Source organism: Leuciscus leuciscus (genome assembly GCF_965113295.1).
Source record: "Leuciscus leuciscus genome assembly, chromosome: 8".
NCBI lineage: Eukaryota > Metazoa > Chordata > Actinopteri > Cypriniformes > Leuciscidae > Leuciscus > Leuciscus leuciscus.
In genome coordinates this window covers 15,675,681-15,697,163 of record NC_138732.1, presented here as the reverse complement: position 1 = coordinate 15,697,163, position 21,483 = coordinate 15,675,681, and the positions used below count along the sequence as shown (strand labels likewise).

Sequence of the window (21,483 nt, the reverse complement as noted above, 5' to 3'; positions counted from 1 at the left end):
TTCATTCATTATAATATCTGCAGTACTTGCAGATAATGTAATACTGATTAAATACAAGGCCACTTCAGTGTACTTGAAAAGAGTACAATTTCATGACTGTTTTTCTTAACACACTTAAAGGGTCAGTTTCGCTTTAATGTTCAAAAGCACATTCTTTTTCACATGCTGTACATTATTGCAGCTCCTCTATTTCCAATCTATCTGAAACACGCTGGTTTTCCTTCCGAAAAGCTCATAGTGCTCTGATTTGCTAGCAGACCCAGTGCAGTGTGATTGTGAACACCTCAAGCGTGTTTCGGAAATGTAACGCCACCACAATCGTGAGCTTTAGCTTCTAAGACTTTAGCAATTGTAAACACTGTTAATAATGTTGTCGGTTTTACCGTGTCAGATCGATCCCGAGTCCGATTCTGAACATTTTCTTCATTGGGCCTTTAAGTGGTTAAAAAAAGAACTCTAAATTTATATTAAATGCAATTAGCTAAACTTTAGTTTACATGCAGTTGTGTTGCATGTAACTGGAATTGAAATAAAAAATAGGTGGTTACTCAGCGACTCAGCGTAGCCATTTGTTTCCTCAATTGTTTCTGTAGTAGCCACGTTTACGATTCATGGATAGTCAAAGACACCTTATCTTTCTTCATCTCTCTTCTGCTGTCAATCGCGAGTGGAGAATGGGACTTGAGAGGTTTGCGCTCTCTGCCGACAGGATGCATTAACTGAGCGTTGGCATGGCTTGACACTTGTTCATTTTGCCCTCTGGGAGAAGAATATACATTAGCTACCATGCTTTTATATGCATGACTCTTCTTGCTAATTCTGTCATGAAGTGTGATATGTTGACAGCTGTCAATAGAGCATCTGCTACATGGGATAGAACAAGCTACTGTTACGGATGGGGGGGGAAACAGTTTTATTTAACTCATGGTGAGGGCTGAATGCAGTCTTCACCCTATTTGTGAAGTTCCTGCTCTGTTTATCTGTACAGTCACACAGTCCCCAAGACAGCAAAACCGACAGGGCTGCTGCATACACAGGCCTCAACTGAACTTGCGCTTGTTTTGGCCAAGACAAGTAAAATAACAAAATCTGGCTGCAGAACAATGGAAGGATTATTTCCCAGACAAGAAAAATGAATGCGTTGTATGAGGTTTTTTTTGGGTGTGGAGGGGTTAGAGCTCTCCCCAACCTGTGCCTGTCACAGCAGATTCTGTTTTTGATGCTTTTTTATTCTTTGACTGTTTCTGTGGATTTGTTGTCTGTAGATGGGGAACCCTGCCAATTTTGCAGCACCTGAGCAGAACTGCTTTTCAGTGCTCATTTTATGTGCTCTACACTGCCTTCTAGGCTCGGCAGTGAATTGTACACCTCGTTAGGTAGACACCACATTGGTAATTGACCTGTCCTTGCTTCAAAAGGTAAAATATTACTGGACTCCCCACCTCTAAAATTCTTAGATTTTTCAAAAGAGGCACATTTATGTGGGACTGCTTAATGTGTATGGTGATCTGTGGCGAGCAGGACGAGGTCGAGGGCCGTGAGAGATACGAAACCGGTGCGTCGCGCAGGTGTCGCTCGTCATCAGTAATCACGCCACCGGCCTCGCGCCGTTCTCTCACGGCCCTCGACCTCGTCCTGCTCGCCACAGATCACCATACACATTAAGCAGCTTTAATTTGAAATAGATCCTTTTTTTGATCAATCACGTCAAATTCTTTCTTGCTGAATAAAAGTTTTAAATTAAAAAAAATTCTAAACTTTTGAACACACATGTATACTGTAGTTTTTTCTTTCTTTGTGGAACAGAAAATGAAATTATTATTTTTTTTAAGAAGTATTTTTTGTATAATAAAAATAAGTTTTTTTTTGCCCTTTTAAAGTGATAAATAGAATAAATTTAGGTCATCATTAAAAAAACCATCTTGTTCTGTGCTGTAGCTTTCAAATAAAATATTGCACATTTTGACACATTGCATCAGGCTAGACATCAAACATGGGTTCTATTGTTTCTTGGGGCAAAAAATATTTGACATCAAACATGGTATTCATATCTGAATTGTGGTCTAGAGGGAATCAATTCGTGGACTTGCAGAACATATAGCTAAACAGCGTCCCCAACTGTCCAATTTTGCATTCACTCTTAATTTCCATTGATGTTATTGAACTTAGGAGGATAAGGGTGTCTTTCTTCGAGCTTTAACATGTAAGACCTATGCCCGTCTTTCTCCTTTTTTCAAAAGTATTGTGGTAGTGACTAGGTGGCCAGTCAACTGAGTCATGCAGCACATTGACTGTAATCGTCTTGCATTCTCTGACATGGTGGGCTATAATCAGTTTGATTTGTTCATTTGTTTCAAATGTTTGCGCCAATCTTTCACCCGTCAGAGACTCTCCATATTTCCTCATTGCTTTAGTAACCGCCTGTCACTCAATTGCTGTTTTTGTTCTCCAGATAGCGGAACATTAAACCTAGGCTTCAATTTGCTGCTTGACAAGCCAGGCAGGTGTAAAGGCCTAAAACATGTTGCACAGACTGGAATTGGCTTTTTGTATTGAAGGCATAATAATCATAACTAAAAAATTGAGGGAAAAATGCTTTGCTGCCATTGTCATTGAGATTATAGATCAGCTGGTCTCCATATAGGAAAGATTCATGAGCCACAAAATAAAAGCACATCCAATCTAATATATGAAACTGGGAGATCTTTCATACTCACGTTTCCCTCCTTCATACTCAAGGCACATACTGATATCGATTCACATCATCAGTGTTCAGGCTAAATTTGAGGTTGTTCTTCAATATATAAACTTGAAAGTATTGACCAAATGCAAATAAATACATACCCCCCCCCCCCCCCCCCACGCACGCAGGCACACTTTAATGCCGGTGGGCAGATCTCTGAGATTGCAGTGTAGTGCATGGCTCGTGGAAGAAAAATAAGGGTACACTAATGTGGTTGGTCATCAAAGGGCTCTTGTAAACAGAGGAGCTCTTCGACAAATGAAAGCCCCAGCCCTTTGATGAACAGGGTTAGTGGCCATGGCACTAAGCATATGATATGCTCGCCTTAATGTGTGCACAACGAGAGAGATAGAACCACTGTCGCCCTTCCTTGCTATTGTGCGTACATGCACGCAGCTGGACCCAAGGCCTGATAAATATGCACAGCGGTAAATCCTTTCATGAGCCGGGTGACGGCATGTTAAGACACGGGTGAGGGCTCTTAACGCGCCTCTCCTGCTGAGAAACAGCACTGGCAGGATGTGACATGCCAGCTCCTCCGGTTTGCATCATCATTCAGTCAACCACTGCTATTCCTCCAGCACCATTAACATTAAGACAGAGAGAGAGGCGCCTAGTCCGAAGAAGGACTCTGGGATTGATGAGGTCAGATCGTTACCCCTGCAGATGCAATCACCCCCCTAACTACTCTACATCCTCTCTCTCCAAACTATACTCTGGCAGCGTTCTGTCAACTCACTCGGTTGCTATTTCTCCATTCTTCTTCAGTGTCTAGTAGTCTTGGGGGACGTCCAAAGTACTTTTGCCTTCTGTTGCGTGTACTTTAGTTATTTAGTAAATGTGTCCAGATGAACTTAAATATCAGTGGCAGCATAATTGTGTCAATCCTGTTCCCTTTCTTCCAGATTGAAGGAGAAATAGCTTCTCCTTAAACTTCGCTGGATCCTCAAAAGTACATTTGGCTTATTTTGATGAATGGCACTTTAACTAATAAGTGTTCTTCCGGCTGTCCTTACATTCCTAAGCGGATTGCTTCGATTTTGGAGAAATCTTCAGAATCTCACTGCAAAATAACCCAATTGACTAAGATCAAACATGAAAAATTATGCCTTTGTTCCTCCAGGAAACTTGGCCACTCTCCACAACAATTTAAAGTGAGAGACAAATCTACTGATTTCCATTTTCCTGGAACCCCTTCTCATGCCCTTGGTTGATCAGACTCGCATTCTGTGCACACTGTGTTCTTTTAGTTTGAATGGTCTGTATTGGTAACTGCATTGTTCCTGTGGATGACTTTATGAAGTTTACAGAGCACTGAGATTAATAGAGCTTCAGGTTAAGAGTATGAATGAAACTGGTCTCACATTGCAGCTGAAGAGGAAAAAAAGGTACTTATTTATGTCTTTGCATTAGTGGATCCGACTGCTTCCGTAAAATTATTCAGTTATGCCAACCCTGGCCTTTGATTTAATAATTCCAAGCTTTGAGGACATAATTAATCATGATGGGTAAATCATGCTGTAGAGCGGGAACTGGATTAAAGAGCCAATTAAAGGTGCTCTAAGCGATGTCACGCGTTTTTTAGGCTGAAACATTTTTTGTCACATACAGCAAACATCTCCTCACTATCCGCTAGCTGCCTGTCCCCTGAACAGGCTGTAAAAAAACGCGGTCTCTGTAGACAGCCCAGGCTCCACAAAAGACAACAACGGGATGGGATGAGGATGAGGGAGGGTCGAGCTAGCCTTTGTTTGACAATTCTTTGAATGTCAACAAGAAGTGACGTCACCCAACATCACTCAGAGCACCTTTAAGATGCCATATCAACAGGGCTCACTGATTGATTAAAGGCCTTGTTTCACGTGAGGGGAAAGGAGAGAGAGACAGTGGTTTGATGTAAAACTATTGAAATTTTCCACTTTGAAAAGATGTCCTTCACTTTATCACTAATTTAACGCATGTGCTTTTAGGAACATGTGGTAAAAACACCAAGAGTCACAGGTTTCAAAATTGGCATGTCTCTCTCTCTCTCTCTCTCTCTCAAATTTTTTTACATTCAATTAAAAATAAATAAATAATAAATAAATCTTGATGAAAAGATGTACACGTAGCTTTGAAATCAACAACCCTCACCCTTTCCTCCTTGAGTATTTTCATTTGTCTGTCATTTTTTTTCCTCTTTGCGGACACCCACACATTCATGGGTCTCATTTGAAAGCAAAGAACACAGTCCCTTTTTCCTTCACCAGAGGGCAGCATGGCTCCATAGAAATGCATCCTGGGTGTATCTTCGGAGAGAGGCTCTTTGTTGCACATATGACATCTCCTTGACTTGTCATGGAATTGATAAACATATATAAAGGCTTTATGACTCACTCTAACCTTGGTTCTATAGGACAGTGTCCTTAGTGTGATCATGAATGTGCTGTGAGAACAAATAGCAGATTTGAATGATTTAAAAAAAGATTACATTTATGTTTTTTATTTATTAATATATTTAAAGTGTATTATAATATTAAATATATATATATATAATTTGTATTTTTTTTTTTGTGTCTACAGGAAGACATGAACCTGAATGAAGAGCGTAAGGCCCCTCTGCGAGGAAAGGACCTGAGCACCAAACGGGAGATGGTGGTCCAGTATATTTCTGCCACGGCTAAATCTGTAAGTGCACCGCGACACTGGGGCGATCGGTCTAAGAAAGAGAGAGAAACAGACAGAGGAGAGAGTGGGGATGAACCACATGACGAGACACTACGGAATAATGAGCTTAACCTGATCTGCTTTCTGCCTCTCTTGCTAAAGCCCCAAATCTTTGATTGCCGCCTCCTTTAGCTCTTTTATTTATTATTTATTCTGATTTATTTATTTTGTATTTTTTCCCCTCTCACCTTTTTTTTTCCTGGGTGCTCATCAGGCTGCTTTTGTTGTATTGCACTTTCCAAAAGCTTCATATTGCCGGGGATCAAGTTTTCATTAGAATTTGGTACGCATCACTGTCTCTGCTCGGTAAGCTGAAACATGGCTCTTTCATCACCGTAGATGAATAAAGGCTGGAACGCCACCGCCTCGCGGGGTAATCCAAGGCTTTTGGGGCGAATTCTCTTCATTCCCTTTATGAAGTAGGTCCTGCCGAGGTTAGACTCCACGTAAACACCAATGTTCCCCTCACCCGCTCTGTGGGCGGCTCCTCTGGCCAGCCTTCAGTGTCCGTTTTCATTAGCTTTCCTCCCGGCCATGATAATTAACCAGCATTATTAATAATGATGATAATCAGAGATGATTGAATTCTGCAGCAGTGAGCCACATATATTAGTATTGTAGTCTCAAAGTAGGAAGGGTGGAGGTCTCTGTGTACCCCTGTAGCCCCCTCAGCACCACCAGAGGCACTCACCAGCAGCATGTCAGTGTGGAGGCAGAACACAGCGCTCTGACTAGCAAGGAGGAGGTTGGGAACGTGTGCTCTCCGTTCTAGGGAAGAGATGTGCTTTTATGTGATAAGAGATGTTTAACACAGGCACAACACACTTTTCCCTGTAATGCTCAACTTTAGCACCCAGAGATCTCCTCCTACTCCTCCTCTTTTAAACATTCAGCTCAAGCTACTAACCAAGCTGCATACCATATCTGCATACTGCCGATTATGTGGGAGTAGCACAAATATTCAGCCTTGTACAAATTATACTGCTGTTTTTATTTTATATTGTTGAATTATATGACACAATTAATGTAACTTAATTAAGCCAGTGAAAAAATTCTTCAAAAAAGTTTTTTTTTAAAAGTGCCCTTGTCGTTTATGGATATTTTCCTATTTGTCAAAAAGCGTTTATGTGTCTTTCTGCTGACAAACTATTAAAGTCAACATGAAACAGAATATAGCCGCTTTTCCACCGTCGGGTCGAACGGTTCTAAGAACATTAAGGAACGGTTCCAGTTATGTTTCCACTTGAGCCTGGTTCGGCACGGCGCGGTTACAAACCGTTCTCAGCTCGGAATTCTCAGCACTATTAGCTAACCGAAGGCTGGTAGAATGCGCGTAGTGACGTCGCCACTCAGGATTGGTCACTTGTCTGTTGCCTGGCTACCAGTTTCACTGTAGCTGGCTAAACATGCTATTTGAGCGACTTAAATTTTTTTAAATAAAATAAATATCTGATCATCCTCCATAATGCAGTCGCTATTTACATCTTATCAGTAAACCGTTCTGTTACCAAGGCAACAACTGACACATTTCTATTGCATTCCAAAGAGCTCAGTTTTGCACAGTGGAAAATGAAACCATATCCGTGCCGGCTGGGCTGGATCGGCACGTAATGGAACGGTTAAGCAAAGAGAACGGTTTGGCCCGACAGTAGAAAAGCGGTATATTCGTCCATTTAATTCTATTATGTGATGTGTTTCCTAGTAAAAAAAAAAAAAAAAAGACTGTAGGATTGAGGGGAGGGATTGAAATTTTTTTATAATTAAATTTGAGAATTGTTATTCATATTCCTGCAGTCATGCAAATATCATGAATTATATACATTTTTGTAGTAACATTTTCTAGTTTCATTGGCCATAAATGCCCTCGATTTTGATTCCATGTTGACTTTAACAATGTTCTAAAATTTTACATCTCTTACAAGCATGAGATGGCAGGAATTTTTTGCATCACTTGACAAATTTTTACCTAAAACCTCCACATTCTGTTCACTCTCGGAATCATTGTTCAAATTAATTTTATTTGTATGTTGAATAGCTACTAAGGGTGTTTTTGAGTTGTGAGTTCCTTGGACTAATGCTGACACGCACACACTGACACATGTCCAGAGAAAGTCTCTGCTGTGCTGTCTGTCTCTGTCTAGCACTGGGTCAATGTCCTCTCTTTGGTTGGCGAGTGGGAGTAATTAAGTGGTGGTCTGACGGTAGAGGAGGCCCGTGGTCTCCGCTTGAGCCGCTGCAGGTGTAATTTAGCAGGGGTGAGCGAGGCCAAGAGCAGACCGCACGGAGACGGCCTCTGCACACCTCCGCATTAATAACCCAAACCCGTCTAAATAAAGGAAGGGATGGGAGTCCATCCATCCCACTTAATCTTGCTTGCTATCTCCCCGAGTGTGCCGATCTGCCTACAGTAGATTGTGTTTCAGCACACAGCTTTACAGAGCAAATATTAGTGGGAAAACAAACCCATCCGATCCACTCCTGTCGCAGCCTGCCTGCCTGCCTGTCTGTGTGCGGCAGACTCCCACAGCTCCTGCCTGGCAGGAGGGCAGAGCGATGAAATAAAAGAAAGACGGAAGAATAGAGAAGTTTCACACCAGCGATGTCTGTCCTCTTTGATAGCTCAGATATTATTGCTTGTGTGACACAAAGTTACAGCTCCCATGGTTCACAGTTCCTTTTATTATTTACAGCCAACACCTTTTCCCTTGCAACACATTTATGCATGCTTTCATTATATTATATGGTCACACCTTTTTTTTTTTTTTTTACACTGAACATTTTTGAACAGCTATTTGCCAAAGAAAAGTAATATATAAAATGCATATTTATTATATTTATTAAGTCCTTTGCATGTGTTTTTTATTTAGTTGTTTGTTTATTTATTTCTTTATTTGAGATCCAAGCATTTTCTTCTTGGAGGCACCCGCTTGAGTCCTTCAGCATGCACAGCTAGGAGCTCTTACCACACTTTCCAGGGGGTCTCAGTATGAGGCTTTTAAATGACTGCCACCGCCACTATAATGTCTTATTAAGAGAAAGCGCCTTTACATTTAAAAACTACAGCCCTCTTAAGTATATACATATTACTCGCAAAAAAAGAAATCTTTTAAAAATAATAACAACAGATGTTAATAAAAATGTCATTTAAAAAAAAAGAGAAGATTTTACCTATTTTTAAATGCTAAACATCTTAATTTTGCAGTGGATATGTAACCTGACCATAACCTACAGCCACATACAATGAAAACCAATGTTGCCTCGCTGCTCTGCAGATATCCTTGGCCATTAACTTTTCATGAAATGCTTTCTCGCTTTTTCAGTCTCTGACAGGTGTCATTGTCCTCATGAGTGCCAAAGCATGTCTTTAACTAGTCATTTCTCTCTTGCTCTGCCAGTGTTATGAAAAGCTTTGACTTTGCTTTACTCTTTCGCACTTAAATGAAATGATTTATGTAAGAAACAAAAATCTTCTAGGCAGGGTCTTTGAGGGGGAAGGAAACAAAGTTGTACCCAAAATATTCACGTGCACATTGTCAATATTGTGGTATTACAGAGACATGGAAACTAAATTACAGCACAAGTTCTTGTAATAGTTTATGACAGTTTCTGAGAGATGATATGATCCTGTCTAGAATGCAGGAGCTAATAATAAATAATTAAATGAATAGATTTGTATCATGGAGCATTTGATGGTCATGAGAAGAGCAGGAACGAGGATATAAATACCCATCCCTTGATAAGATGACATTTCTTCTGAAGTTTGTTTACAGGAGCTTCTTCATAATAGAGCTCCTTTATAATTAGCATATTACATGACTGCCTAATTCTGCATTACAACAATTACCATCATCTGGTTTAAGTTTTCATTTTTTTTATGCTCTTCATGCTCCTCAGGAATTGACAGCATTAATACCACAGTAAAGTGACAATGAGGTGTTGTTTTGTGAAATTTGTGTAAATTGATGTTAGCAGCAGCTTTTCCCCTCAGGCTCCTCCCTGACAGTTCTTTATGTGGTTTCAAGATAATGTCTGTTCTTTTGATCAGGCTGCAATAAAAATACAACATTCATCAAACCCAGCCAAAATGGTGCTAACAATACTTGGCAGTCACCCAGCATGTCTGGTGAAAGCACAAGCAGGTGACTTTTTGTTTAGGGTCAAGACCCAAACCCTTAATGATTTGTTTGAGCATATTTTCCAGACTCAAAAGTAGCACTCTCGATCAAAAGGTTGCATTGTTAAAATTTACTTTATTATTGTCATAAACCTTAACCTAAAAATGGGATTGTGGGAGTTTGTTAAAAGAAAGGACATCTATGTTAAAAGAAAGAGAGCAGATCAGATTTAGAAACTACCACCTCCAGTTTTGTATTATTGAAGTGAGAATAGTGCTCATTTCAGTACAATCCCTTTCAGTTGTAGAACAAATTATGCTCCCAGAAGAAAACCTTCCCCTAGATATTGAACCTAGTGATTGTCATTACGGCTTGGCCAAGAAAAAAAACATGCTGACTTCATCGAGCTTTGAGCTATGTATAATTTGACACTTGATAGAAACTACCAGTGACATTTGATTGATTTTTGGCCTATGGAGGCATTTTAGGAGGCCATCTGCTCATGAATAAAATACCATGTTGGGGTTAATTTAGTAAAAATCTACTAGAATCATACAGAATGTCATTGAGTGCCAATCCCCTCTGGATTTTTGTATTGACTGTCAAAAATGCCCTTAATATAGAAACTGCTTGATTGTCCTGAAGTAATGATTTGCGGATTGAAAACAAAAGATTGTTGAGATTATTTTATTTACTTTAAAACATGACATTTTCACATCAATCGTTTCACACATCAATCATTTCACCAGCCTTTTTTTTTTTTTTTTTTTAAGTCTTCAAAACCAATGAGCAAACAGAGAGATGCTTTTAAAAATTCAATCAGAGATCAATTCATCATGATCCTTAAATTCCAAGCAGTCATCAAAATGGCAGACATTGTCTTTAGTGTCCGTCTAAACCCTCTCTCTCTCCACCTTGTTAAGTGTGTAATTCTCAGCTGACTAAAGCAGTGTAGCAGAGAGGGCCAGTGTGATAGTGATTTAAGTATAAGCTCTAATACTTTAGCAGGATAGTACCGGAGAGATTCTGGCCTACTAATGATTGTGCTGTTTGTGTCTTTTTGCACATTAACTTCCCTCCGCTGACCGCTGCATGCAGATAACTGGGAGCAAAATTCCGGTAAGTAAAAAAATTATTTATTCGTCTTTGTCTTTCTCTCTCTTCCCTCCTTTTTTTTTGTGTAAATAGAAAAGTCATTTCTATGGCTTTAGATTTTTATTTTATTTTCAGCGTTAGTGTAGTTTATAGGCTATAATTTGAAAGTTCTACCCCCCCCCCCCCCCCCCACCCCCCAATCCCTGCATGTAAATTGCACATTTGGAAATGAGTGATTTCTCAATTGTGCTCTCCAAGAATAAACTAGAACCTTTTTTTGTCAGTTTAAGCAGTTTTTCTTTGAAATGGATCACTGCCTAACACATATTAGCATTTAAATATTGTAACACCAAGGATGAGCAATAGTTTTTAGGCAAATAATCATAATCTGTAATCTAATCTGTTTATTCTAATGTTCTGTATCTAAATGGGTTTCATTGTGTTCATTCTTCCCCCCAGACAGCATACTGAGAATGTATCACTTAATTAGATTTTCCCACACACACACGTTCCGTGATTGAACAGTGGAAAATAAATATTGAGTGCGCCCCCCTACCCCCATCCTATAAATATGTTCCATTTTGCAGTGGGACGTTCAGCACAACCCATTTGCAAAGCCATGTCTTTGTCCCAGTAACATTACAGCATGTCACTATTGTTTCTGAAATGTTCATCGCTGCTCATGTTGTTTATTGTCACTTACTTTCGCCCCTCGCCCCCACTTTCTCAAAAATGATGGTAATAATCTTTATAAATATATACTGTCTGGGAGATGGCAATGTTTCCTCATTTCACAGCTCTGTAATGCGGTAATTGCACACTGGCTTTTACTATTTCTCACGTAGTGCGGTAGCATAGCCCATATGAGGCTGCTTGTTATTTGTTTTATTTTATTTATTTAGAGGGGCTCCGTTATTGCCTCCGCAAGTGTCACTTGTCATTTAAAATGCTGTTTTATTGTGTTGCTGGAGCTATGAGAAAGGCCTGTAGATGTACGTGAGGAAGCTTGAAGATAAGGAAGCACAGGTAAATGTTATTTACAATACAGCAATAAGCTGCCGCAATAGACCCATTTATTTGCAGCGAGATGGCCTGTTCATTCAATGCTTTCATGCCGCTTGGCCTAGAATTGTGTCGAGTGAAATTTCTATAACCTGTCAGCAATAAAACCTGCTTGATTTGATGAGCATGGAAGTATGTTTTGAATGTTGCATCATTTCTCAGGGCAGAGCAGGAAAGTTACTTTGGGATCGGTTTTATTGAAGAACTGTCTGACAGTGTGCAACCCAAACAAGTCCATTCCTTTTTGAAGTTTCTCGCAGTTCAGAGGTTGCTGAACTTCCTGCCATTCCGTCTGACTTCTCTGTGCACTTCCTGTGGATGGGGGAGTGTGAGGGTTTGCAGGGAAGCTGTCAGCTCTTTTATTCACCTTGTTTCTGTTTCTCTCGTTCCCAATATCCCACCTTTATTGGGTTTTATTGTGGAAGGCAGGTTCAGTGCGACCAAGATGATGCCCTCTTGCTGGGCAGATTGCGATTTTCACGCTGTCAATGTGGTTTGGAGGTAGACCGACCTGCCTGAGCCCCGTCTCCCTCAGGGATGAAATCTCTCCAGCACGCTCTCTCGCAGGGCTCAAATTCGCTGGTCAGCGTGTCCGCATGCTGCTGAGTCACATGCGCCTCAGCAGTTTGTATCAACGCAGCCTGATGGTGATGATGATGGTGACTTGAGGGGGCGTACGCCGTGCATGCCGCCCCTCCGCGGTGTCCAATTGATCAGGAATGTTGTTGCTTTGATTGTCAGGCTAAGAATGATAGATTGTCTGTCGAAATGCCCACGTTTTATCGGCGTGGAATTGATGAACCCCTCTGTGAGGGATTGGAAGACCACGTCTCCCCGTGCTTAAATAAAAAACAACCAGCACACAACAGCCAATCGTGTTTGGCCCTGAAGTCGGTTCCACTGTTACCTGTTAAGGTCACATGAGTTGACCTGCAAAGCCTCTCTAGACCTCAGGAGGAGATCAGTAATCACACAGTCAGCCCAGCAGTTAGGAGAGACTGCCTGTTTCCACGGAAACATGGCGACATGCTCAGAGTTGTGGGTAGAGAGAGAGAGAGGAGCCGCTGAGACCTCAGGGACAGGAGTCTGCTAGGGCTGTTAGAGTGCAGCTGCTCTCTGAGAATCCCTGGTATTGTCGGTGAGAAAATAATGGACAAAGCTTGTATTTTAGAAATGATTTAGCTTCTTTTCACATGGGACAAAGACCTTTCCTGGCCCTTTCTTGGGTGATATGACATGTATCTTTTCGTTATTTTAAAGGGTATAACACTTAAATACTCTCTTTGAAACCAAAGGGTCATATGTGAAAAAGAGCAAAACAGTGGCGAAGAAATTTGACATTTGGCCATTCCTGATTTTTTTATTATTAATATTTTGCACAAAACAACAGTTTGCCCATTAGTATCCAGGATTTTTGTACAGTCTGATATGATGCTTATGCTTATATGCATTGCTGATGCATTCAAGTTATGTTAGGGCCTTTTCAGTGAGAAAAATGGTAGACGCAATAGAATAATTTTTTGTAAATTAATTTCCCCCCCATTTACAATAAAACTAGATAGGTCACGTAATACAATAGTATTGTACAATTATGATATGATATATAACAATTTACACAACACCTTCAATAATTAAAAAACAAAAATCAAATAGAAGTAGGGTTAAAAAATCTTTTTGTGGAAAAGGTACATCACCCTCTTGCTCCGACCAAAGTGACTTGAATGCACCTGACGTCATAACTCTTAAATCCAAACTAAGACACTGGACTTGAATGCTCTAAACAATGAAATGTATCCTCCAAATGATGTTTTTCAATTACATTGTCTGCTGATGATTTACCTCAGTGCCGCTAAAATGTCCTAAAAAGCTTCTTGTTTGTTGTGAGTATATCACTTGCCTTCTAATTATTTCTTAATTTATGCTTCTTTCTATTATCTTTGCTCTGCACTGCATTATGGTTATGTTGAGTATCATATAAAGGCTCTTCTATTTATATCATATACAGGCTTTTGTTGTTGAAAATTTGGAGGCAGAACAGTTCACATTTTGACTGACTTCTCTTCCTCTCCAATTACCTTCCCTACCCTTGCTTTTTTGTCTCCCCTTCGCTTCTATATACTCCAGAATTTGTATTCCCAAGGTAATGAATAACCTTGGCATTTGTGTGTGTGCACCACTTGTTTCATCGGTAGACTTTTACCCAACATACTCCTTTTCCAAGGCCCATCTGTACCACAGCTGTACAGGCTCATTGTAAGCGCCTGTTTAAAGGCTTTTCTGCAGTGATGGTGCACTGCGTCCTCTTTCACTCGATCTGCTCCTCGCTGGCACTGGCAAGCGTCTGTGGAGAGGGCCCTTTTTAAACTAAGCTAAGTTTGAATAAAATCAAGGACAGCCGATCCCTACCTATGCCTCAGTCTGAAAAGGTCTCTTTGTTTCACTTTGACCATTAATGATAATTGTGTACTGGAGTGTGAACTGATTTGATAGGGAGCATGTCCTTGGTGCTTTAAAAGACTTCCTAAGGAAAAAATAAATCCAATAACCTTTTCCCCCCTTTGTTCCTTTTCATCGTTTTTATAGATTCATTTTAATTAGGTTGAAGGAATTGCACTTGTTCTACGTGATGGTTGTGTCTGTTGATTTTTATTATTTATTTATTTATTATTTAAATTTAGTTTTTATTTTTAGTAATTTTATGGGTTTTTGTCACTTCTTTTTTGTAATTATCTTTTTTTGTAGTAATATGGCGTAATTAGTAATTTTAGTACTAGTTCTATAATTTTAAACCTTTTTCTAAGCAAATGAGAATGGCCAGTGTAAAATACATAATACTTTGGAGTTTTGAGTGTTTGCCAGGGTTTTGCTATGTGTTTGCTGAATGGTAGTTAATGCATTGCTTCTGGGTGGTTGCTTCTGGGTGGTTTTTAGGTGGTTGCATAATAAAGCCCAAGTTAGACAAGAGCCTAATTCTCAATAATATTCTAGTCTGTAGATATACCTTTGTGTCCCTCCTTTTGTGCAAGTCTGTGATTTTTCTTTTTTTTCTTTTTCTTTTTTCTTTCTTCTCCTTCAGGTGAAATTGTAAGTCTGATTTTTTAGAAAAGTAATAGCACACCTCTCCTTAATGAGCTATACAATTGAGGCATGATTTATGCCTGTAGCACAAACGGTGGGGACGAGTTATGAAGTTTAATACTTAGCAATAGATTAGATAAGGTTTGTCTTACCTAAGAAAACACCACTAATAATGTGTTGGTATTAATTAGTTTGCAGTGAAAACTGAGGTAGGAGTCACAATAATTTTCTGCAGTAATTTACAACATGCCACAGATGCTGTTGATAGAACTTAACTTGTATTTAACTTGGACTATTCCTTTAATGCGAGTTAATAGAAATGTAGCATAGATGTTAGTAATTCACCTATATGGTTGAGCCATGTTATAATAGAAGACATTCTCATTCTATAGGAAGGTCTTTAATTTTTGCCCCTTTTTGCTTGGTTTCATCACATAAGCTGATCAGATCTGGGATACTGAGTTGGTCCTGTCACTGCATCCCAGTGATCCACAGGTCTGGGAAACTGAGACCTGTGAGTTTCAGTTTTGTTTGCGTCTCCAAGCTCAGGCATATTGAAGTTTCTCCGGGTTGAGATCAGATTGACACTAGTGCAATATTCATTGCGACACCTAACCTACCTCATCTCCTGTGGGGTCTCGACTGATGCTTCAGTGCTTGTTTGGTACAACCACAACCTTGCATACAATTTTAATTCCATTCAGTCAAGTGCTAATATATAAATGTCATGTACAATGCGATTGATTTATCTTTAATACCATTTCCAGTCCTTTCTGGGGCTGGAATTATTTGCATTTCACAGACCCAGACAGAGTCTAGGTTTGTTGATTTCATATGGGAAACGGCAAGATATAAAGGTAGCGGTTATTTTATCTAACCTGAATATAAAGCAGTCCTACATTTTTCAGGATAGCCGACACTAATAAATGCCGTTTCTAACATCATTCAGACAGTTTGACGTGCTCTCTCTCTTCGTACAATGTTATATTGCACACAAGCGCTCAGAAGTCTTTTGTAAGTCATGGCAGACCACACCAGAAAGACAAATGTCTTGTCATATAGGACACGCAGTCTAGAAAGTGTGTAAAGAATTGTAACCTGATAGACTGGCGGCATATGTCAATACCAGCTCCCACCGGTGACACAAAAGGTCTCTTTGCTGGCTGACTGCTGCTGCATTATGCCACGTGGCCTTCTTTTCAATGGGAAACAAACAATCGGCACTCCAGCCTTCAAAAGAGGGGAGCGGGATCTCATTATGATGAAGAGAAGATGAAAGGGAGCCAAGAGTGGACATGGTGTTCTCGTATTAAAGGGAAAAGAGATGGGCTCTGTTTGTGTGTAGGTGTGTGTGTGCAACGAGCATTCTCGTGATTGTACGCGACTTCTGAATGAGAGGAGCCCATTTGATGTTCACGCTGCGACTTGAGCAATATATTCGCAAGTCCTGTCTATCTTTCTTTTTTTTTTATTCCAGCTGTCCCTCCGTCCACCTAGATATTATTACTTCCCTTCGTACTGCTCTTAGCTCCGGTTATGAGGTCAGGAGATCTGGTAATGGCTTGTCCCGTCACTCTCCTTGACCACCTTTCAATGCCGCTACCTCACATTCTTGCCCTTTTTCCAGCCTTAGATGTGATGTATTTATTGTACATAGCGTATTTTTTTACTACAGCTTTACCGAAGACATCAGCATCATCACTTTAGCTGTAGGAGTCCTGCTGCTTTTTTGGCTTAATGATAGTAGGAGCATTGTTGTCTCTGTTTTTCTTTCTCAAAGTTACTTCATTAACTTCGGGTGTTAAGGTCTTGCACTTGCTCCGTGGTTTCTGGACAGCTCTTTTCTTACAATTAGGGTAGTCTGCTAGATAGTTTCACTTGAACCATAAAGCCATGAACACAGAAATATCCGCATTTAGGGCCCTATCTTCCACCCAGCGCTATTGACTTTGTACACAGACGCGTGTATCATTCCTATTTTGCACCCGACACACAGCGGACTTTTCCCTCCACAGACGCACGTCGGTAAATTAGGGAATGAACTTGCGCTCCCGGGGGCGGTTCGGCGAAAAGAGGAGGTGTGTTCCGGCGCAAACGTTCCCTGGTGCTATTTTGCAGTTTCAGAAAACAATTCCGCCACAGACCAGGAAAAACCTAGTCTAAAGTCAGTGGCACATTATTCAGATGCTATTTTAAGGGCACATTCTTGGCCATAATGTAGCGTGTGCACAACGCGCTTACACTTTGCTTCTCTCATCTATACAGACGCAGCAGTTCCCATTTTTGCAAACCGTATAATTACAAGGAAAAAATATTACCACACGAGGGAGATCATTGTGGTGTCCATGAAGATGTGAAAAAATAGACACAAATCTAGCTTACACATTTTCCCAAATTATTCAGGATACTATTATATTATATATATTATTATATATAAATATTATTAATTTGGGTGGGTTTCTCCCAGCCCCATACAATGTCACTTTTCTGTCTTTTATGGCCCTGACGAGAACGTCAGTCTCCTCGGCTGTGAACCGCTCCTGGCGTGCGCCTGGCAAATCCGCTGTTATAATAGCAACCCGCCATGGAACAAGCGCGCCTGCTTTTAAAGGGAATGTGAGATGACGCTCTGATTGGTTTATTGCACGTTACGCCCAAACCACACCTATGAGTAATGTATTTACTTCAGACCAACCCATTTTACATTTGCATCTGGTGCAAGAGTCATTTATCCTGCCGGTATAATAGCAACAGCTCCCGAGATCTGCCCACAAAGTTACTTGCGTTTTGCGTTTGATACTTGCGTTTCAGATCGTTAAAATAGGGCCTTTAATGTCACACGCAGACAGCTCTTGGGGAACAATGTATTTCGAATGCTCACGACTTTCCTCTTCATTTTATTTTTCTGCCTTTATTTCAGCCTTGAACTAATAAGAAGCTATTTCATTAGCTTATTGGGTAGTAGTCAAAGAGTACCATTTTACTTGGTTGATTCCATTGATAAGATTTTCCCTCGCTTAAATCCACGACGTCTCCCTCCGAGACTCCCTGTGGCCCCGTCGGCAAATCACAGCACTAATAAGGTGTGGCGTTTGTCTCGTGGCTGCACATTTTATGGTCGTCATCCTTGGACGCTCAGCAGTGAGCCGTCATTATCTGCTCATCAAACACACTTTAAGCACTTCCCCAAATGGCCAAGCCTAACAATTCGTGGTTTGATCAAGGATGGGTCACAAACCGTTTAGTCTGCCTTGCACTTTTTCTCAAGGGGGCTCTGGAGAAATAGACCCTTCAAAATGGCTGCGTTTTAGTTTTATTTGTTCATGATTGTGTTCCTGGAATGTCAGCTTCTCCTAAATGTTTTCTCTTGTTTTGTTCAGTGTATTTTTAGCGGATACGCTGTTTGCACGTTTTCAGTTTGTCTAGTTATGCATGTGTATAAATCCATATGATTAACTGTCCATTGCCTGAGAGACTAGAAGTTGGATGAGACTGAGATGGTGCAGTATATTCCTTGAGAAAATCCCAGCAGCCACTAGATGGCAGTAAGTATCTTTAAATTGAAGTTCCACAGCAGTTTTAGTGTGTGAGAGATCAAAAAAAAAAAAAAAACACATTGTTGCCATGGAACTGACCTAATGGGTTTCTCTCAGACCTGCACAGCACTGTTTTTTTTGTGTGTTTTTTTTTTTTTACTACAATGCCATTTGTTTGAGGTTTGGTCTTTAAATAGGGGAAGTAACTGTTAAACCTACCAACACTATTCATATGGATGTTGGCTAGATTGATAATTTTACTTTATCAAGTAAAATCAAGTTTACTTTTTTGTGCGTTAAGATTTCCTAAGCTGATGGGTGTAGATAGGCTGCTGTTTTTTCCCCTTCTAGCGACCTGGTGTTGGAGATGGACGTTTGGTGGCTCGAGCTGCCTCGCCCCTCATCGACATCCTGCTTATGCAATCACATCTGAATAATTTATACTGCCTCCTCTGCTCTCATCATGTCATAAAACATGCTGCTGACAACACATTGTCAAGCTAATTCCATTCAACTAGCTCTTCTTGAAGTAACACATGTTCACGCAAAGTCTAACTGTACTGTTTGCAGGTCTCTTCTCTTCTGTTCTCATCTCTTCCCTTGGCATATATTTTGTGAATTTTTCCTCGTCAGTCATTTTCAGAGTGGTAGAGGTGTTTGTTTTATTCTCTCTCATCCACATATGCTGCCCCTCCACCTTTCCCTGTTTCAGGTGCTCTTTCTAACACTGCACATTAATTTTTAAACTTAGTCATATGCTATCGCTGCTTTCTTTGGGTGACTCTGCCAAATGCTCCTGAATCAAATCAGGACAGATATAAAGTCTTACTACAAATACAAATACAGATTTTCCCTCACACAGATCAGATCAATAGATTGACCACTTGTGGTGAGATGCGATTTTAAATGAAAACATGAAACACTGTTTGTCAGGTTAAGCTGAGGACACACTTAAAGACTGTAAGGCCGATTATGAATGTAATTTGATACTTACGACTGCTTGTACCCAAACACGCAGAGTCAGAGACAGTTGCATTCAGTCTGTGTTCACAGTCGGTGTTTAAAATCTGCTCCAGTCATTGGAAACAGTCTGTAAGTGTGTTCAGTTCAATCTTAGAATGTTTCAGCTAGACGCTAAGTGTGTCCCCGGCATTATTCTGCACTCCATTTAGGTATAAAAGTAATGGTGTCTATAAAATAGAGCATCCGGTGAGCTGTTACTATGCGGTTTTCAAAGGTGAACAGATGACTTTAGTTACTTGGGCATTGCTGTAAATTGACTTTTACACATGTTTGTGTTTTGCCTGGTGCCTGTTTTACTCCGGAAAGACTTCAGGTGTACTTTTCTTCATCTATTTTTGGATGTTGGCCATTCTAACAGTCTATATCCAAGTCTGCCTGTAGAACAAAAGAGAAGGCAACGATAGAAAAGAGAGCTGATAATCATATGCCAATTACACTCGTAAGATTTTCAACTTTCTGTTATAAATAAGCTAAGGCTGCTAAAATTGTCATTTGAATTATGCCTTTCATCTCCATATGGCTTTTATTTAAGCAGATCAGTTCAAGCCTCCAGTGAATGTTTTTTCTTTCCTGTTTGCATTTCTGAACATGCAGTACAATGGTAATGAATTCCACCATTTTAAAACCAATTACAGTAGTTGGGCTTTTTTACACTCTTTGTCACTGTCTCTGTGGAATAGGGCTGCTGGAGTGTCGAATACAGATGATCTGGATTCTTTTTTAGCTATTCCCAAAACCCAGCATGCTAATGCTGTTCTTTTGGCATTACCATAACTTTTTTTTTCTCTCACCTGGAATTTTTAGGGTTTTTGTTTTTGTTTGTCAGGTTGGCATATATACAAATTATTCGAAAAAACACTATATTTAGTATTATGCCTTATTTAAATGAAGAATCTGCTAATATACTGATATCTATAAGCAATATGAGTAGCCGTGCAATATCGCTCTATATCAGCTAATTATACCTCATGTTTAAACACTATCTACATAAGAGCCAGTGGCAAATTCCCGAAGGACTGGCTGAGATAAAGTTGTTCTCAGGGGGTACATGAGGGTTGAGTGGCCGCTATCAGCCTGGAGCTCGCATCTCCGAAAGCGTCTAAACAAATTGTAAAGTATGCACTATATTTATATTTAAGTCGCATTTTTTAGGTCTAAATAACTATGTTCTTTTCTAAAATACTCTGTGATACAACAACAGTAGTATTTGTAAAATGATGGTGGTTTGCTCGTCCGAAATGCTGTAAGGTACTGTGGTGACACTGGTAGTCTATAGCATGGCTGGAAAGGTTCTCAGCCAATCAAAATCGAGAACCAGAACGAACTCGAAGTATAAATGTATATTAGAAATGCTAATATTTAAAATACTTTTTACGACATTTACGACTAAAGACTTCCACTGCTATCAACTGTTATATTAAAGTGAGGGCATAAAATAAAATGTCACATCTGTGACTGAATGTGTGAGTGAGTAAATAAATTCCCCTTTTGTGCCGAATAAAGGATTTGCTAGGAAGAGAAGAAAACAAAGGAAACAGGGTTTAGGTTTTCCCCATCCTTATATCTTCTTTCATTAGATGTAATTAATGGCTCCTGATAATAAAATTGGGTCTTTGTCTGTTGCTGATGTTACACCATTGGACTTCTTTGTTTGGTGTAATTATGTTTATTAATGATCACCAATGACCAACAAAGGCAGTTAATAACCATGCTTTTCTGTCTCCATTTTTTCATTCATGTTTAATTGTCCTAGATGTTTTGTAGGAAGGCTTTAGGAGATGGATTATTACAAAAAGTAGTACCTTACATCTTTTCTTGAACATGCATTCATTTAGTTTCTTAATTAGTTGTGCTTAATGAAAGGCAAGGTGGACAGAATTCTAGATTAAATGACTCTGTTTTGCATTTATATACAGTATATGAAGAAGTTGGGGTGGTTGTTCGAAGATTCTCTTCATGTAATATTCCATAATATAGGAAGAAGTTGGGTTTGTTGTTAGAAGATACTCTTCATGTAATATTCCATGATCTTCAAATTTAGTCTCGTCCTCAACAGGCTGCTTACACAGAACACTGACACTTTCAAAGTCTGCCTCAGGCTTTTCAGTAGACCTCCATCCGCTAG

General features: G+C 39.9%; 1 protein-coding gene across 1 annotated transcript in view; it reads left to right on the top strand.

Moving 5' to 3' along the window:
- diaph2 (diaphanous-related formin 2) overlaps positions 1–21,483 on the top strand; it is a 442,308-nt gene that overhangs the window by 26,750 nt on the left and 394,075 nt on the right. The window contains exons 5-6 of the mRNA XM_082178708.1: positions 5,306–5,410; positions 10,663–10,683. Coding sequence (XP_082034834.1) covers positions 5,306–5,410; positions 10,663–10,683 — 126 coding nt within the window. The remainder of the gene's footprint in view (positions 1–5,305; positions 5,411–10,662; positions 10,684–21,483) is intronic.